The 18,899-nt window shown below is 44.3% G+C and overlaps 1 protein-coding gene across 1 annotated transcript in view; it reads right to left on the reverse strand.

Annotated features, from left to right (window-relative positions):
* Positions 1-237: 237 nt before the first annotated feature.
* Positions 238-18,899, reverse strand: part of LOC130129630 (N-terminal EF-hand calcium-binding protein 1-like) — a 32,358-nt gene continuing 13,696 nt past the window's right edge. The window contains exons 5-11 of the mRNA XM_056299223.1: positions 8,481-8,739; positions 5,037-5,116; positions 3,695-3,748; positions 3,286-3,398; positions 3,032-3,109; positions 2,788-2,879; positions 238-320 (exon numbers count right to left, since the gene is read on the reverse strand). Of these exons, the coding sequence (XP_056155198.1) occupies positions 292-320; positions 2,788-2,879; positions 3,032-3,109; positions 3,286-3,398; positions 3,695-3,748; positions 5,037-5,116; positions 8,481-8,739 (705 nt within the window). The 3' untranslated portion in view covers positions 238-291. The remainder of the gene's footprint in view (positions 321-2,787; positions 2,880-3,031; positions 3,110-3,285; positions 3,399-3,694; positions 3,749-5,036; positions 5,117-8,480; positions 8,740-18,899) is intronic.

Genomic DNA, 18,899 nt, shown 5'->3' on the forward strand with positions numbered 1-18,899 from the left:
CGGCACTAAGTTCAAGAACACAAGAATTATTGCATTGTCTAAAGTTATTTCTCTCCATTAAGATTATTGATTAATTGGTTGACTGAAGTACCAAAGCAGTTCTTTTAATCTTTTTGAACAGCACATTATAGTGCTGCAGAAATAATCCTGGCTATGCCATGATGAAAAACTGAAAATCAAAGAAACTAAATGAAACAGACAAAAAACAAACAAATAAATAAGTAAAACAATACAATCTCCTCTTCCTCCTATCCTAATTGTGCAGAAGCTTGTGCGGGAGCTTTATCCTTGTCAGTTGTTGTTCATAATCCACCAGGAAGCTGTAATGAGGAAACAAGTGAGGATCAATATTTCATGCTCTATGCTAAAGGTGAACAGATGTACACTGCTCAAAAAAATAAAGGGAACACATAAGCAATGCAATGTAGCTCCAAGTCAATCACACTTTTGAGATATTAACCTGTCCAGTTAGGAAGCAACACTGATTTGTGAATCAATTTCACCTGTTGGTAAATTGTCTAATTTCCACCTGGTGGAAATTAGACAATTTGCAAGACAACCCCTATAAAAGGAATGGATTTGCAGGTGGTGGCCACAGACCATTTGCCTGTCCTCATCTTTTCTGGCCGATCTTTGGTTAGTTTTTCATTTTGCTAGTGCCCTCACCACTAGAGGTGGCATGAGGCAGTATCTGCAACCTACAGAAGTTGCTCAGGTAGTGCAGCTCATCCAGGATGGCACATCAATGCGTGCTGTGGCAAGAAGATTTGATGTGTTTCCCAGCACAGTGTCCAGAGCATGGAGGAGGTACCAGGAGACAGCCCAGTACACCAGGAGACGTGGAGGGGGCCGCAGGAGGACAACAACCCCGCAGCAGGACCGCTATCTGGTCCTTTGTGCAAGGAGGAACTGGAGGAGCACTGCCGGAGCCCTACAAAACGACCTTCAACAGGCCACTAATGTGCAGGTTTCTGCTCTAACTGAGAAACAGAATGCATGAGGATGGTATGAGGGCCCGACGTCCACAATTGGGGCCTGTGCTCACAGCCCAACACCGTGCAGCCCGATTGACCTTTGCCAGAGAACATCTTGGTTGGCAGATTCGCCATTGGCGCCCTGTGCTCTTCACAGATGAGAGCAGGTTCACACTGAACACATGTGACAGACGTGAGAGAGTCTGGAGACGCTGTGGAGAACGTTCTGCTGCCTGCAACATCCTCCAGCATGACCGGTTTGGCGGTGGGTCAGTGATGGTCTGGGGAGGCATATCCTTGGAGGGCCGCACAGACCTCTATGTGCTAGCCAGAGGTACCATGACTGCCATTAGGTACCGGGATGAGATCCTCAGACCCATTGTCAGACCATATGCTGGTGCAGTGGGCCCTGGGTTCCTGCTCATGCATGACAATGCTCGTCCTCATGTGGCCAGAGTGTGTCAGCAGTTCCTCTATGTTGAGGGCATTGATGCTATGGACTGGCCTGCACGTTCCCCAGACCTGAATCCAATCGAGCACCTCTGGGACATCATGTCTCGTACCATCCGCCAACGCGATGTCGCACCACAGACTGTCCAGGAGTTGACCGATGCCCTGATCCAGGTCTGGGAGGAGATCCCTCAGGAGACCATCCGTCGTCTCATCAGGAGCATGCCCAGATGTTGTAGGGAGTGCATACAGGCACGTGGAGGCCACACACACTATTGAGCCTCATTTTGAATCGTCTTGAAGAATTTCCACAGAAGTTGGATCAGCCTATGTTCTCATTTTCCACTTTGATTTTGAGTATGATTCTGAATCCAGACCTTAATGGGCTAATGATTTTGATTTCCATTGATCATTCTTAGGTTATTTTGCTCTAAACACATTCCTCTGTCTAATAAATAAAGATTTTCAGCTGGAATATTTCATTCATCGAGGTCTATATTGTGTTTTTTAGGTGTTCCCTTTATTTTTTTGAGCAGTGTATATTGCTGAGGGCCATAGGAGCAGAGAGACATCACTTGTCAGGCCTTCATTTTTGTATTTTTTTTTATTTTTTGGGGGGGCTTCCCCCCCCCCCATTTTTTCTCCCCAATTGTATCTGGCTGATTAGCCCACTGTACCGGGGGATTTTCCATCCACACGCGACAGAAAATCTAGCAAAGCGGACATGCGTCATGAATTACTGTGACAGTCACTTTCCAGTTCCCCGAATCTTTCATCACGGGGCATTATCACAGTGTGTGCTCCGAACTCATTAATATGGGACAATGTGTTAAACCGACATCGCCGACCTTCTGCAATAGATGACAAATGTAGATTAATGACGACTACCATTTACAAAAGTTCTCCAAGTCTCGCCTCCCTTCGTTACTGTAGCTATGGTCACCTTCCAGATGAACTCCTCCATTATCACTGCCGTGTCACATCAACGTAGCAAACAGGCTCAGGAGAACATCACTCTGTTTTACAGTTTTTCCCAACAACCCTGTAGGGGTACTGTACAAAGGTACAATACCCCTACAGTAGATTTTCCTGCTGGTCATTGTCAGTGAGGTTTTAGACTACAATGTTTTTAATCCATTTTCATAATTTCACTTAGTTGTTTAACATTACCCAGCAAAATATGTGTCCCCGATGACAACTTGTCGGAGAATCTCAAAGCAATTGAAAGAGTATGTGAGGCTATGTACAGAGTGGTGACAAACTAGAAACGTAAAGTGATGTCTCTTTTTGGGTGAGATGGCCCTTTGGTAAGTATGTGCCATGATAGTATAGGCTGACAACATCCTCTGCCATTCGGCCTTACCTGGGAGGAGCATGGTGGAGACCATCTCTGGCTCTTCCAATGAGTCGATAATGCAACGCTGGAAGGTCTTATTGATGGAGGACTGCAGGTAGCTGAGAGATGAAAAGAAATCAAATAAATGTTTTGGCCAGTCTGCTGTCAACAAACTGATAATTGTTTTGGTTAGGGGTTTCAGTAAGATTTCTGTTTTTAGAAAAGGATATGACATATCCTGATTACAAGACATGAAACTCTATAAACCTACCTCATCCAGGACAGACGATCCTGCCAGAATTCATACATGATGAAGCATGATCTGTCTGGCAGGTTTTGGACCGACACGCTATCAGAAAGAGAGAGATGGAGATTGGCAGACAGTAAGAGGGAGCAAGAGGGAGAGAGAGAGAGAGTAGATAGTTCATATTGCTGGGAAAATTGAAAGGATTTCAAATGCCTTACAGCAAATTGCAGTGGAATCTTGAGGGGAAAAAAAGCTTTGAGTTAGAAAGACAGACATACTGTAAGTTGTTTGGTTGGCTGCTGGTGGCATCTGTGTAGATCTTCAGAGCTTGCTGGAAGTCCTCCACGTCCCTCTCCTTCACAGACATTTGTCTCTGGACCAGAAGAATGTTCTAGACAGGGAGGAGGAACAAACAATAATCAGCCATCAAATTAAATAATCTTGAAGTAATGGGCCTGGCTCAGGTTCATTGACTTACTAGCTGTGAGTGATGGTTATATTGACAATAAACACAAAATAGCATTTGGAAAATCCACATTATTCCAAGTATTTCAGTAAGCAGCAGTGTTGATAATCTACGTTTAAATCCATTCCTTTACATTGAACTTTTCTCCTACCACAATGTTAAGTACTGTAGGAACGGTATAATATTATATAGCACCTGTGCTTTGCACAAGTCAGACTCACCGACTTATATGTGCCTGCTAATGTGTCCTCTTTGAGAGGCTCAAGATGTGGACTCTGCAAATGGAGGCATAAATATTTCAGTCAGTCATGAGCAGAACAAGCCTCAACTGCAGAACGAGCTGAACTGAATCCAGCACAACCATGGCCTCTAGTTACGGCCTGTCACAAGGCATTGGCTTTCACAAGAAAGACTGCTATATCTGTATTAACCCCCCAACCAGCCTCAGCATAGACACAGACGGTAATCATTTTACGGTGTTCTTGTTTCTGATGTGTAAAGATAGCAAAACCTGATGGTTTGCAAATTAGCTGGCTAGCTTTCTATCTTTATTTGTTCAGCAGATGGGTTGATGATTCAGTTGAAAGTTGGATTTAATTAAAATAATGGCAAAATCAAAGATGCAGCTAATAGCAGAGCAACACTCAAGGTGTTGAGCATTCTTCTTCCAAGCTATAAGCAAAAATATGGCCAATGTTCCCTAGTCTACATGACATTCACAACACTAGGAAACACAAAAGTGTAAATATTTTATCCATGAGAGGCAATACAGAGCAGGATGTATGCTTTCTGATGTTTCAGTGTCACTCATCATCATTTGAGTAATTTACAGTGGGAACTCAGAGACTGATAGCATTATGCATGACATTCAATGGATGTAGCACAGAGCAAACACGTACAGCTGCCCTCAATATATTTTATGCGTTTTGTACCAATAATACCATCTGGTAACAAGTAAGAGCCCATTCTATAGGGAAAACTCACTATATCTGCAAAAAGCAAGCAAAACAGTCTGCTTGACATTTCTATCTATAATAACCGAATCTCTGTCAGAAAACTGCATATTTAAAACGAGCAGCTCTGTCTCATTAGAAAAAAAATTTGGTCAGGCATTAGTATCCATAGCAACACTACAATGAATCCAGGGTCTGGTGGCCCAAAATCTAGTACGCTAGAATAAGGCTGCTGTGTGGGTCGTGGTCGTAGCATGCCAATACCTGTGCCACTGTAAGGAGGTTTCACTCCTTCTAAGGACTAACGGTATTAAAACACAACATATTCTGCAGGCTCAACCGCAGTTTGCAAGCCCTCTCCACCCTACGTTGCTTTGTTGGGTTTTCAAACTGAAAAAAAAAACAACAACTACCAAATGTCATGCTAGTCTATAGTCTGTAACCCCAACCCAGTTCTCTATGTTTTTCGTAGATATAGTGCACTCTGGGTGTTACAACTAAAAATTATATTGCCAATCTAATGCTATGAAACACAAATTTTATACATATGGAATTTGTCCTGGATGAAATGGTACAAGTGCCAAAAAACCCCAAAAAACTGTATACAAACCTCACACTCCAATTTGTCTATGAGCTGCTGCAGCCGGTTGATCTGGGAGCTCCAGTGATTATCTGGCTCCACACTGACCCCTGACCCCAGAAACACAACTTCAATTCAGAAACAGAGTTTTGGTCACAGTATTTTAAAGTGGTATATATACTGCTGTATGTTTCCTTGCAAAAGAAAAACAAAACTACAGTACATAGCAGTAATATCCACAAGAAGCCTTCTTATGTTTCCATCACATTCAGTGATAAGAGTCTGATGTTATGCTTTCGCTATCAAGTGAACAGAGCTCATTTTCATCCCAACATTGAATGAGATAACAGAAAACTCCATAAATCTGGGTTGAAAATCTACAGACTGCCTTAGAAAGATGATCCATTAACTTGTTTGTTAAAAGAGCTTTACAGATAAATTTGACTTGAATTGACTGGAGTGAGAACTGAGAATGTCAGAAACCAGGATATAATCCAGTGGGTCAAGTAAATTCTTTATGAGACAGTACAAGCCTGTTTCATGCCATAAGCAATCATATACGTATATATATATATATACACATCAGAGGAGGTTTCTATAATAACAACAGGTGAAGCAGTGCGTGACCAAAATACAAACAAACAAAAAACATAACATACATCACGTAAAACATCTTTTTTTAGATGCCAACATTTCATTAGAATGACTATTTCCTCTGTTAATCAAACAAAAAAAGTGTCACTGTTAAAAAAAATGTGTCGCGGGTATTGTGCAACACAGCATCCTCCTCAGGTGATACAGGGGAGTGTTCTGCTTCACTAACCCAATGTAAGTGAATGTAAGTTGACGTAGTACCTTATACGTTGTTAATTGGACAGCTATGGTTTATGACATGTTTTAATGCCCACCCAGTTAAGCAGTGCTTCACCCAGTCTTTTCTCGACCTGAAAATGATTGACGACTGTCTAACCAATCAGAGAACACCAGTTCAGCCTTTCTGATCACTTGACTTGTTCTCCAATCTTCATCATACCTTGTGGTATTTCAAGCGCGGGAAAAAGATAAGATAAGAAAGATAAGAAAGAGATTAGCCTAAGATAAATTAGTGATTACTATAGTAGTGGTTCTTGTATATATATTGTAAACATTATAATAATTAATTAACATGTTCAGATCTTTATTGTTCAACATTATTGTTCATCTTTATATTTGCATTTTTGATCTTGACCTCGTGTAGTAGCCCTGTACTGTAGGCTAACGTTGTTCTAACTAACTTAGCTAGCTAGCTACTAGCTCAGCTAGCTCCAGTCCTGTCTTTCGCAATTTTTGCAAAGAAGAATTATGATGGATGCAACCATCATGGACCGGATCCTACGGGAATCTTTTCACACTTCCTCATATGAGGAAAAACTAGGAGTGAAGGCACAGGGTAGACCAAATCGGAGTTTTAAGTGTTCTAGGTAGGACAAGGTGGAGTGGCTAACGGGGAGTGTGCTAACAAACCGCTTGTATTGCTGGCCTTGCATGATGTTTAAGTGTACTGCTGCAGATGGGTGTTCTTCAAAGTTTGCAAGAGATGGATTTGAGGAGCTACGAAATTTTGACAGATCTATTGAGCTTCATGAAAAATCAAAGGAGCATGTCAGTGTAGCTGTGCAATTAAATCTGTTGGGAAATGTGAGGCTTGATACTCTGATTGATGAAGGCAAGCGTCTCCAGTTGGCAAAGCATAACGAAACGGTCCGGAAAAACCATGACATTCTGAAAAGGTTGATTGATTCGGTTTCATTATTAGGTCGCCAGGAGCAGCATTTAGGGGGGGATGATGAGAGTGGAAAGTCCGATAATAAAGGAAATTACAGAGAGACGGTAGAAGTGTTTTTCCATTATGATGACGTTCTGGCTGCTCATTTGAAATCAGTGAGGGATGTTTTAAAAATATAATGGGGGTGGGGGGGTGGTTGCTTCACCAAAAATTTGGTCAGCAGCCACTGAAGATATATATATATAGCGTTTTTTTCCCCGGAAACCGTCAATGGTGTTGATAAAAGTGCCCAACTAATGAGGAGTGGAATATCAATATAGCTGTCAATCCCTAACTGACAACTGATGATTGCTTATGGCATGAAACAGGCTTGTACTGTCTCATAAAGAATTTACTTGACTCACGGGATTTTATATACACTCACCGGCCACTTTATTAGGCACACCTGTCCAACTGCTCGTTAACGCAAATTTCTAATCAGCCAATCACATGGCAGCAACTCAATGCATTTAGGCATGTAGACATGGTCAAGACGATCTGCTGCAGTTCAAACCGAGCATCAGAATGGGGAAGAAAGGTGATTTAAGTGACTTTGAACGTGGCATGGTTGTTGGTGCCAGACGGGCTGGTCTGAGTATTTCAGAAACTGCTGATCTACTGGGATTTTCACGCACAACCATCTCTAGGGTTTACAGAGAATGGTCCGAAAAAGAGAAAATATCCGGTGAGTGGCAGTTTTGTGGGCGAAAATGCCTTGTTGATGCCAGAGGTCAGAGGAGAATGGACAGACTGGTTCGAGCTGATAGAAAGGCAACAGTAACTCAAATAACCACTCATTACAACCGAGGTATGCAGAAGAGCATCTCTGAACACACAACATGTCGAACCTTGAGGCAGATGGGCTACAGCAGCAGAAGACCACACCGGGTGCCACTCCTGTCAGCTAAGAACAGGAAACTGAGGCTACAATTCGCACAGGCTCACCAAAATTGGACAATAGAAGATTGGAAAAACGTTGCCTGGTCTGATGAGTCTCGATTTCTGCTGCGACATTCGGATGGTAGGGTCAGAATTTGGCGTCAACAACATGAAAGCATGGATCCATCCTGCCTTGTATCAACGGTTCAGGCTGGTGGTGGTGGTGTAATGGTGTGGGGGATATTTTCTTGGCACACTTTGGGCCCCTTAGTACCAATTGAGCATCGTGTCAACGCCACAGCCTACCTGAGTATTGTTGCTGACCATGTCCATCCCTTTATGACCACAGTGTTCCCATCTTCTGATGGCTACTTCCAGCAGGATAACACGCCATGTCATAAAGCTCGAATCATCTCAGACTGGTTTCTTGAACAAGACAATGAGTTCACTGTACTCAAATGGCCTCCACAGTCACCAGATCTCAATCCAATAGAGCACCTTTAGGATGTGGTGGACCGGGAGATTCGCATCATGGATGTGCAGCCGACAAATCTGCAGCAACTGCGTGATGCTATCATGTCAATATGGACCAAACTCTCTGAGGAATGTTTCCAGTACCTTGTTGAATCTATGCCACGAAGGATTAAGGCAGTTCTGAAGGCAAAAGGGGGTCCAACCCGGTACTAGCGTGTACTTAATAAAGTGGCCAGTGAGTGTATATATATATTACACACACATTTTTTTAAGTAGTCCCAATCCAAAGTGGAATTCACTAAAGCTTGGTGGGGTACCTGTGGTGAGCATGCCAGAGTAGGGGTCCGTAGGGGAAAGACACATGTTCTTCTGTATGCGTCGTCCAGGGCGCTTTGCCGCCCTTTGGATGGGCAGATCCTCGGGCTTCTTCAGTATCCTCCTTCCCGTGCAGCTCTGATCGTCTACAGCCTCCATAGCGCAGTCCAGTGATGACTGAAGGGACTGCAGCTGGGTGGAGGTCTCCCTCAGCAGGAAGCGCGTCACAAACTGGCCCAGCACTGAGGAACCCTGGTACTCCTAAATGAGAGAGTGGGGTGAAAATGTGAAAAGAGTAGAATCAGCTGAAGTGTGTGAGTGACAGAAATGAAACACAATGGATTTTTTTGGGGGGGGGGGATTTTCCCTTTTTCTCCCCAATTGTATCCGGCCAATTACCCCACTCTTCCGAGCCTTCCCGGTCGCTGCTCCACCCCCGCTCTGCTGATCCAGGGAGGGCTGCAGACTATCACATGCCTCCTCCAATACATGTGGAGTCGCCAGCCGCTACTTTTCACCTGACAGTGAAGAGTTTCGCCAGGGGAACAACGCACGTGGGAGGATCACGCTATTCCCCCCAGTTCCCCCTCCCCCCCGAACAGGCATCCCAACTGACCAGAGGAGGCACTAGTGCAGTGACCAGGACACATACCCACATCTGGCTTCCCAACCGCAGACATGGCCAATTGTGTCTGTAGGGACGCCCGACCAAGCTGGAGGTAACACGGGGATTCAAACCAGCGATCCCCGTGTTGGTAGGCAACGGAATAGACTGCCACGCCACCCAGATGCCAAACACAGTGAAATAACATTCTGATGTTATCACTCACATATGGGACCGTATGCAAAATAACAACTGACAGAGCGATCCACCAGTCAGTGTTTCACAATTGTCGCGACTTCGTCTGACACTGCTCCCGTGCCCCGCTGTGAGCAATGGAGAGCAGCCTTAATATGAGCAAATTCAGGGGGTAGTCGGAAACCACCGCCACATCCGGGAAGTGAACCTGCACCGCCTGCACCACGGACGGGCGACTACGTTAATCAGTCGACTAAAGGTTCCGACCCATTACCCAAGGGCTAGCGTGTCTACTCATCCGTGGTCATTACAGTAACCCCCTGCTTCGGGAAGCATGTCTCCACACTTCAGCATATCAACTCCCTCACGCCTCTGGGCGCACGCACTTCCAATGGCCTCACAGTCTGACCATTCCACTCCTGACACCAATGTAGCAAATTCAGGGGGCAGCCGGGAACCGCCGCCGCAGCCGGAAAGCGACCACGGGAGACTAAAGTCTAGTCATCCATGGTCGTTACAATACATTGCACGGTAGATAATGCTAGATTAGCTGAAAGACACAGCTAAAAGAGAGGTAAATAGTGAGAAGGGGTTGTTGGGATAAACTGTAAAACAGAGTGATGCTCTCCTGAGCCTGTTTGCTACGTTGATGTGACACGGTAGTGTTAATGGAGGAGTTCATCTGGAAGGTGACCATAGCTACAGTAACAAAGGGAGGCGAGACTTGGAGAACTTCTGTAAATGGTAGTCGTCATTAATCTACATTTGTCATCTATTGCAGAAGGTCGGCGGTGTCGGTTTAACACATTGTCCCATATTAATGAGTTCGGAGCACACACTGTGATAATGCCCCGTGATGAAAGATTCGGGGAACTGGAAAGTGACTGTCACAGTAATTCATGACGCATGTCCGCTTTGCTAGATTTGCTGTCACGTGTGGATGGAAAATCCCCCGGTACAGTGCTTGTTTTGCTTCCATTTTGCGACTACAATTTTGCGCATGTCAAACAACACCACCCCTCATTCCTACACCTCCACACACACACACACACACACACACACACACACACACACACACACACACACACACACACTTCACCTCGCCCCCACAGTACAATAAAATAAAGCTGAGAAAATGTGACATATTTGGTGGCCAGTGTGAGTTGGGAAAATGACAGCCATAGTCCATGGGCCAGAGCCCAAAATTTCCTATTTCGGTACACTCAAGGTGGCAAAACTTACTTATAATTTTTGAAAGGATCCATGTCTGTAGATGATATTTTGGTATGATAACCATTCCTGAGTGGCAGCTGTATCACAGTTATCAGCTCATGAAGTTAACCACCCCCTAAAGTAAATTGCATTTTAGACGCTGGTGCATATCCTGGTTTAGCCTCATGGTCAGGACATTTTTCAATGTTCTATAATATTGTCTTTGGTATCATTTTAAAGGGGACCTTCTTAGCTTTCATTCAAGCCCTGTTGTGGATATTTCTCACAAATATAGAGGTCACTTGAGCTCTTCAACCCGTCAATAACACACATCTTTCTGCAATTTTCGCCTAAACTATATATTTTCTTTTAGCCCTGTGGCATCTAGGAATATCAGGGACACAAAACACAAAAACTGGAATACTCACAGGACTGTAAAGATTCAGGAAATGTATAATATACCCATACTATTTCATTGTGTGAGGTGATTGTGAACCTTAAATTAGAAGGGCATTATTACTAAGAAACTAACTAGACCAAAGCCAGTTAGTCCATGGGTCAGACCAGATATCGATATCACCCAAGGTGACACAACTTCACTGGTGCCATTTTATTTGGTACACTAACAGAAGTAAAATAATACATGATAACCTTTCCAAATGAGCAGCTACTTCATTTTTCTTTCAGGAAACCTGTTTCTGTGCCTCTCACGATTGTGTATTTGCCCAGATTTTTACAAATATAGCATTTCAACACCCCTGGTACTGATTAGCCTAGCTTAAACTCTGGGACAGTTCTTGGTTGGCCAACAACCAAGGATAACCAGTACTGTGTACTTCCATTCATTGTGCTAAGCTAGGCTAACGTGCAGCCAGATAGCTTTCTACTAAACACATATAGAGGAAACTGGTATCTATCTTCTTGTCTCACTCTGGAGAAGATTGTAAGCTAATTTCCCATAATGTTAGCATGTTCTTTTAATGTATATGTTAATATGATTAGTTAAAGTGGCTACGAGGAACTTTCATCTTGTGTTGATTTTAGCGGCCTCATGTGGACAAAATACAGCTGTTGCATAGCAACTAGGTAATGTATCTATTTGTGGCTATGTAAGATAAATAATGGTAATATGACGCTGGTGAAGCAAAGTAAACTTTGTTTTAGTAGTGTTCATACACCTAAGTTACATGTATTTGTTTGTATGTGGCAGGTGAAAACTGACTGAATATGGCCACTGGTGAACAAGCAAGTTTTTACCCAATACCAAAGCGCCCACGGGTGGAGTGCATTATCCACTGTTCTGATGATACAGATAAGCTGGTTTCACTACAAAGTGTCAACTCATGGAGAACTCTGCTCAGGGCAGCTCAGATACGAAATCATGCACCAGTTTTGAAACTGGCAAAAGACATTCCTGAGGGACAGATTCCAGCAATCTACTACCACAGAAAGTGTCGCAGTATCTTCACTATGAAGCAAATTCTTGATGGCCTCCTTGCAAAAGAAAAGAAAAGTTGTGTCTCTGCTGAAGAGAAACAATCTAAGAGAGTAGCTCGACATGCTCCAAGTACATCTAGGACTTATGATGCAGAGTGCATATTTTGTCAGAAAAACAGCAAATATTCCAAGAGTCAGAATACGAGAGAAGTACTGGTGCAGTGTCGAGAACTGCGAGCTGATGCAAAGATCAGGAGTGCAGCCACAAAGAAAAGGGACAGCAGAATCCTTGCCATTGTGAGTAGAGACCTTGTAGCAGCTGAAGGGCACTACCACAGGTCATGCTATAGACTTTACACCAAAGAAGAGGTTTCCAAAGGAGAGGTTGCCAGCAATGAAGATGATGATGCTGCAGCCCAGTATGAAGCTGCTGTGAATAAGGCATACAATGAGCTGTTCCTCTTCATCAGGATGGAGCTTTTTGGCAATCCTCAAGTGATGACAATGACTGATCTCTCTTCTAGACTGGTAGCTTCAATGAACTCCCAAGGCATTGCCCAAGTCAAGGAATCAACCAAGAAGCACATAAGGCGAAACCTGGAGAGTGAGTTTGCTGGAGCCTTGCAGATATTCCCTGATGAGAAAGGAAAATTCCTCCTCTATCCCGATAACTTGTCCATGAGGGAACTTGCCAAAGAAAATCAGTCTCTCAAAAGGGAGCTGCAGACCCTGAAAAGTGTCAGTGCACAAGATGTTATAGCCAAAGCAGCCATCAAATTGAGAGCAGACATTAAAAGTCAAGATGTTCCTCAAACCTGGCCGCCTGAAGTCAAACCAGAAGCAGAATGTCCTACCATTCCAGAGTCGCTCATTATCTTCCTGTACTCTCTACTCACAGGCTCAAATGATCCTGATCATGCATCCCAGAGAGTGCAGTGCCTTCTGCAGTCATTTGGCCATGACATAGTATATGCAGTGACATGTGGAAATACCAAGCCTTCCAAGCACATCGTTCTGCCATTCAGTGTCAAATCGTTGACAGGAAATGTAGAGTTGATAAACATCCTCAACCGACTTGGTCACAGTGTGTCCTATTCACAGATGGAAGAGATCAACACTGCCCTGTGTCTCCAGAAACTCTCATCATCAGGGAGTGGCATTGCCCTTCCAGCTAACATCCATCCTGGCATATTCACAACTTTAGCCTGGGACAATATCGACCGTCTTGAAGAAACTGTCAGTGGTGAGGGAACATCTCACAGAGTCAATGAGATTGCTGTGCAAGCAAAGCCAGTCAACCCACTTCCTGTCCAACCCATGGCCACTGTTCCCAAACCAAAGAAGAGAAGCATTGATGGACCCCCACCAATGTTACCAACTTACAATGCTGGACAACGGGTAGGGCCACCACAAAGCAAAAAGTCAGATGCCGATACTGCAGCCAATACTAAGCTTGCCAGAGAGAAAAACCTTCTTTGGGTCCTAGCACGCATGTCACAACAAGAAGAACAGTCAGTCAGCAGCTGGACAGGCTTCAACATCCTGACTCGAGGAGAGATGACGGTCATCCCCGACAATATAGGCTATCTGCCTACCATCAATGCTCCAGCGACACAAATGTCTACTGTCAACGAGGTGCTTAACCAGTCACTGAGCATCATGCAGTGCTTAGGCCTGAGGAAGATTGTCTGTGTCTTTGACCAAGCCCTGTATGCGAAGGCTGTCGAGATCACATGGAAACACCATGACAAGTTCCATGATATCATCGTTAGGCTTGGGGTATTCCACACCATCTGCACACTGCTGGCAATAATAGGAAAGCGTTTCCAAGATGATGGACTCAAAGACCTCTGCATTGAGTCTGGCATGATTGAAGAAGGCTCAATTGCTGGTGTTATGGATGGCCGCAAGTACAACAGGGCAGTGCGACTACACAAGCTCCTGTATGAGGCTCTCATGTGACTGACCTTGAATGGTTTCCTGTCCTGGTTGGAAGAAACTCACAGGAATGACATGGTTCACCTGAATGAGACACTGAAGACCATTGACAGGCTTGGGAAAGAAGTCTCACAACATGCTTTGAAGGAGGTCCTCGAGAACAGCTCTTGTACACGCATCATGGATCTATTTGAAGTCTACCGTGAGTTCCTTAGAGGTGGAAACGGCAGCCTCTCGAACTTCTGGATGTCCTATTTGGACATGGTTGAAATCTTGTTGGGGCTCATCCGAGCATCCAGAGATGGAGACTGGATGCTACACTTGGCTAGCATTCGAGCAATGATCCCATGGTGCTTTGCTTATGACAGGATGAATTATGCACGCTACCTCCCCTACTACTACGCCCAGATGTCTGAGCTGCCCATCACACACCCAGATGTGTACACAGAATTCATGGAAGGAGGCTTCTCAGTCCAACTGGGCTCCACCAATCCCTTTGGCCGAATCCCTGTTGACCAAGCTATAGAAGAAACGGTGAACAAAGACACCCAAACAGCTGGAGGGACAAAGGGATTCAGCTTGAAGCCAGGAGCTGTGACCAAATATTATCTCACAGCTGAATATAGAAGCATGTACCTCAGACAGCTGAGAGACCTGACAGGTCAAGGCAGGTGCAAATGGTCTCATCCAGATCTACAGAGTCCAAGGATCAAGAGAGATGAAGCAGATGTCCAGTCTCTCATGGACCTTATGGAGAATAACTGGCTCAATCCTATGTCCCCTGATGAGATTGATTTGGTTAGCCTCTCCACTGGCAACATTGCTCCACCTGATGTGACCATAGATCTCTTGAGAGCTCTTGAGAAAGGAGAAGAGGCCTACCAAGCATTCCAGCAAACAAGGTTAGATGCAGACCCACCACCTGTGAAATTCCACGACAAGATGACCAAGCAAAGTCTGAAAACATTCTCCAATGTCAGTACAAAACAAGCTCATGGAAAGAAAGCACAGGATGTGGTTCTGAAGGCAGATAGAAACCTTTTCAGTCACATGATCCTGGTGGCTGAAAGCAGGAAGGTGAATCTGAAGGATGTCCTTGCCTACCCATTGGGCCCACTACCATGGACACTGGCAAATGCTGATGGGTCCTTACGAAAAACAAACAAGGCTGCACTTGCCAGAGAGCTTGAAAAGAATGTATCTCCTGCAGAAGACATCCCAATCCCATCTACTTCCATCATTGATGGGATGAGCCTGGTCCAAAAAATGAATGGCAACAACAAAACCTTTGCACAGGTGGCAGAGTCAGCCTTGACCCAGGTCCTCCATGAGGGAGCACAGAGTGGGAGGATTGATGTTGTTTTTGATGTCTATCACCAGACTTCGATCAAAGATGCTGAACGACTGAACCGGGGTGGAGACATCACTCTCCAGTACAAGAATCTTGCAGGGGGACACCACGTCCAGCAGTGGAGAAAATTTCTGTGCAGTTCCTCCAACAAGACCAGTCTCATCAAGTTTCTGGTGGAAGAGTGGAAACTCCCACGATACAGAGCTATGCTGCATGGCAAGGTGTTGTACATGACCTGTGAGGAAACCTGCTACAAGTTGACAGAAGATGGGTGTGAGGAAGCAGCAGAACTGCACTCCACACATGAAGAAGCTGACACCCGTCTGCTCCTGCATGCATTGCATGCAGCAAATGCGGGCTCAAAGTCAGTTATCATCACAGCTGAGGACACTGATGTCATGGTGCTTTGTCTTGGCTTCCAGAAGGACATCACCTGTCCCATCTACCAGAAGTGTGGGACTCAGAACCGCACACGGTTTGTCGACATCACCAAACTGGCAAGTTCACTTGGAGACAGCATCTGTGACAGCCTAATTGGCTTACATGCCTTCACAGGCTGCGACACTGTCAGTGCATTCGCTGGTCGAGGGAAGCTGAATGCCCTGAAGATAGTGAGAAAGCACACTTCCTGCCAAGAGACTTTTAGTCAACTGGGACAGACATGGAATGTGAGTGATGAGCTGTTCCAGAAAATTGAGCAGTTCACCTGTCGGATGTATGTTGCTAATAGCAGCACTGCTGAGGTGAACAAACTGCGTTACCAGCTCTTCTGCACCAAAAGGGGAGAGGTTGAGTCCAGCCAGCTGCCACCATGTAGAGACTGTCTCTTTATGCATGTTCAACGAGCCAACTATCAGGCAGCAATATGGAAGTGCTGTCTGCAGGCTAACCCTGTGGTGCCAAGCCCTACTGAGTATGGATGGACAGACGATGAAGGCAAGCTGGCCATTTACTGGATGCGCTCTCCACCTGCACCAGATGTGGTCTTGGAAATGCTAACATGCAAGTGTGTGCATTCATGCAAAATGCCAAGCTGCATGTGCCTGTCAAATGGACTTCCATGCACAGACATGTGCAGGTTACAGACCTGCAGTAACCAAAAACAGCAGGATGGTCCAGAACTGGACTTTGAACTTGGGGAGTCAGATGATGAGAGAAACGAGCAGTTTGATGATTCTGATGGTATTACTGTGGTAGTAGTCTATTGATGCACAGGATGTTGATTCTGGACTTGGTTACCCAGAGCTTGATAACAATAATGTAACCATATTCACATATACCCATTACCCTACCCATTACCATTACATATACCCACTAATGATATGGGATTACATGTATCATTGACTAAGTATATGTAAATGTCAATGTTGTTTAAAATATTAAAATAGTTCATTACCTCACTATGGTATTCCTTTTTATCATGTATTTTGATTGTGTATTTAAACAAATGTATAGAGACCAGTTTGTGACCTAACTGGCTTTGGTCTAGTTCTCATTTAAGGCTCACAATCACCTCACACAATGAAATAGTATGGGTATATTATACATTTTCTGAATCTTTACAGTCCTGTGAGTATTCCAGTTTTTGTGTTTTGTGTCCCTGATATTCCTAGATGCCACAGGGCTAAAAGAAAGTATATAGTTTAGGCGAAAATTGCAGAAAGATGTGTGTTATTGACGGGTTGAAGAGCTCAAGTGACCTCTATATTTGTGAGAAATATCCACAACAGGGCTTGAATGAAAGCTAAGAAGGTCCCCTTTAAAATGATACCAAAGACAATATTATAGAACATTGAAAAATGTCCTGACCATGAGGCTAAACCAGGATATGCACCAGCGTCAAAAATACAATTTAGTTTAGCGGGTGGTTAACTTCATGAGCTGATAACTGTGATACAGCTGCCACTCAGGAATGGTTATCATACCAAAATATCATCTACAGACATGGATCCTTTCAAAAATTATAAGTAAGTTTTGCCACCTTGAGTGTACCGAAATATCGTCTGGCCCATGGACTACCAGTGGGATTGGTTTATATGGGAATGGTCTCCTCCGCCTGCTCCTATGTGCTCTTCCTCCCCCACAGCACACACGCTGCTCTTCATGAATAATGAACCTTAGGCTGCTTCATGTACCATCCTCCCTTTCTCCTAGAAAGAGAAGCAGCAATGCCAGAGCCCATGCTGTTTTTTGACGGTTTGTTAGTTTACTCGTTTGTTTTAAATCTTATGGGGCCAAAGCAACTTTTTCTTCAATGGATAAAGTAAGCATTTGTGTGCCTGCTCATGAGCATTATGAATAGATTAAAAGCAGAGTTCATAGGAGAGTGTTAGCCTTGTTTTGTTGTTTTTGCATACAGTACCTAGTGGGGAGGAGTGCTGACAGCCTCAGGAGGCTGCTCTTAGATCAGTTTGCCGTTTTATTCAGCAATAGTCAGGATTTTTTACATGAATCTGTGAGGCTGATTTCAGTTTGGTTACAGGTACGACTGCTCTTCTGGGCAAAATGCTCTTCCGGTGGTGCTGCTCTGTAGGCGACCCAGACAACTGTGCTGCTGCATAAATTGTGTTTTAATCATAATTGAGTGATTAATACGTCCTTGTTTCGTTTCTATTTTTGTATTGTTATGCATCAATGTGAAATGGCAGGGTTTTGGCGATTTCGCTGCACAGGATTGCTTTTGCTGCTTTTCACAGTAAGCCACGGTCAAACAACATTCCACGAAACAACCAGGAAACGCATGTTTACAACAGGGAAACCCTCTTGTCACTGCGAACCCCCAACGGGGCAAGAATACAGCTTTTTGCCAGCCTGCCCAAGGAACTATAAAGACCACGGAGGTACTGAGGGTGAGACAACCAGTCCAAGAACAGGAAAAGCCACGCAGACAACAGTGGAGGGGCAAATGAGGGGGAGTACGACAGAAGCTCAGAAGAAGAGCCTGTGTAATGCGCACTCCCTGAGGAGTGCGCATTACTGAAACTCTGAAGGGGTGTTACTTGAGCACAGACATGGAAATCTTCCATGAATCTGATTTAAACAAATCCACAGAAGTCCATCCATCCATCCACTATCCAAACTGCTTATCCTGCTCAGGGTCATGGGGATGCTGGAGCCTATCCCAGTAGTCACTGGGCAACAGGCGGGGAGGACACCCTGGACAGGTCGCCAGTCCATCATAGGGCTGACACACACCCACATACTTAATACACATCTTCACAACACACACACACACACACACACACACACACACAGCTTTTATTAATCACAGCTTATATTAACTTCTGTGTGGATGCTATGATACCTCAAAAGACAATGAAACAGTATCCTAACAACAAGTCCTACATTACTAAGGACGTCAAGGATTGTATGAAATGCAAGAAGCTTGCTTTCAGGAATAAGGACCAAGTAAGTACGTAAGAGTTTATTTATATAGAACTTTTTAAAACAAAGTTACAAAGTGCTGCACAAGATACATATACAGAAAAATAAACAACATACATATACCGTTATATACAGAAAAGTATAAATTACACCCTCCTTTACAGGGAAAGCAAGTCAGTAGATATGGGTTTTGAGAAGTTTTTTAAAGCCATCTACAGACTCAGCTGATCCAACTGGGGGGGGGGGGTCCAGAGGGATGGGGTCCTGACAGCAAAAGCACAGTCACCTTTGGATTGGATT

Source organism: Lampris incognitus, chromosome 2 (genome assembly GCF_029633865.1).
Source record: "Lampris incognitus isolate fLamInc1 chromosome 2, fLamInc1.hap2, whole genome shotgun sequence".
Lineage (NCBI taxonomy): Eukaryota > Metazoa > Chordata > Actinopteri > Lampriformes > Lampridae > Lampris > Lampris incognitus.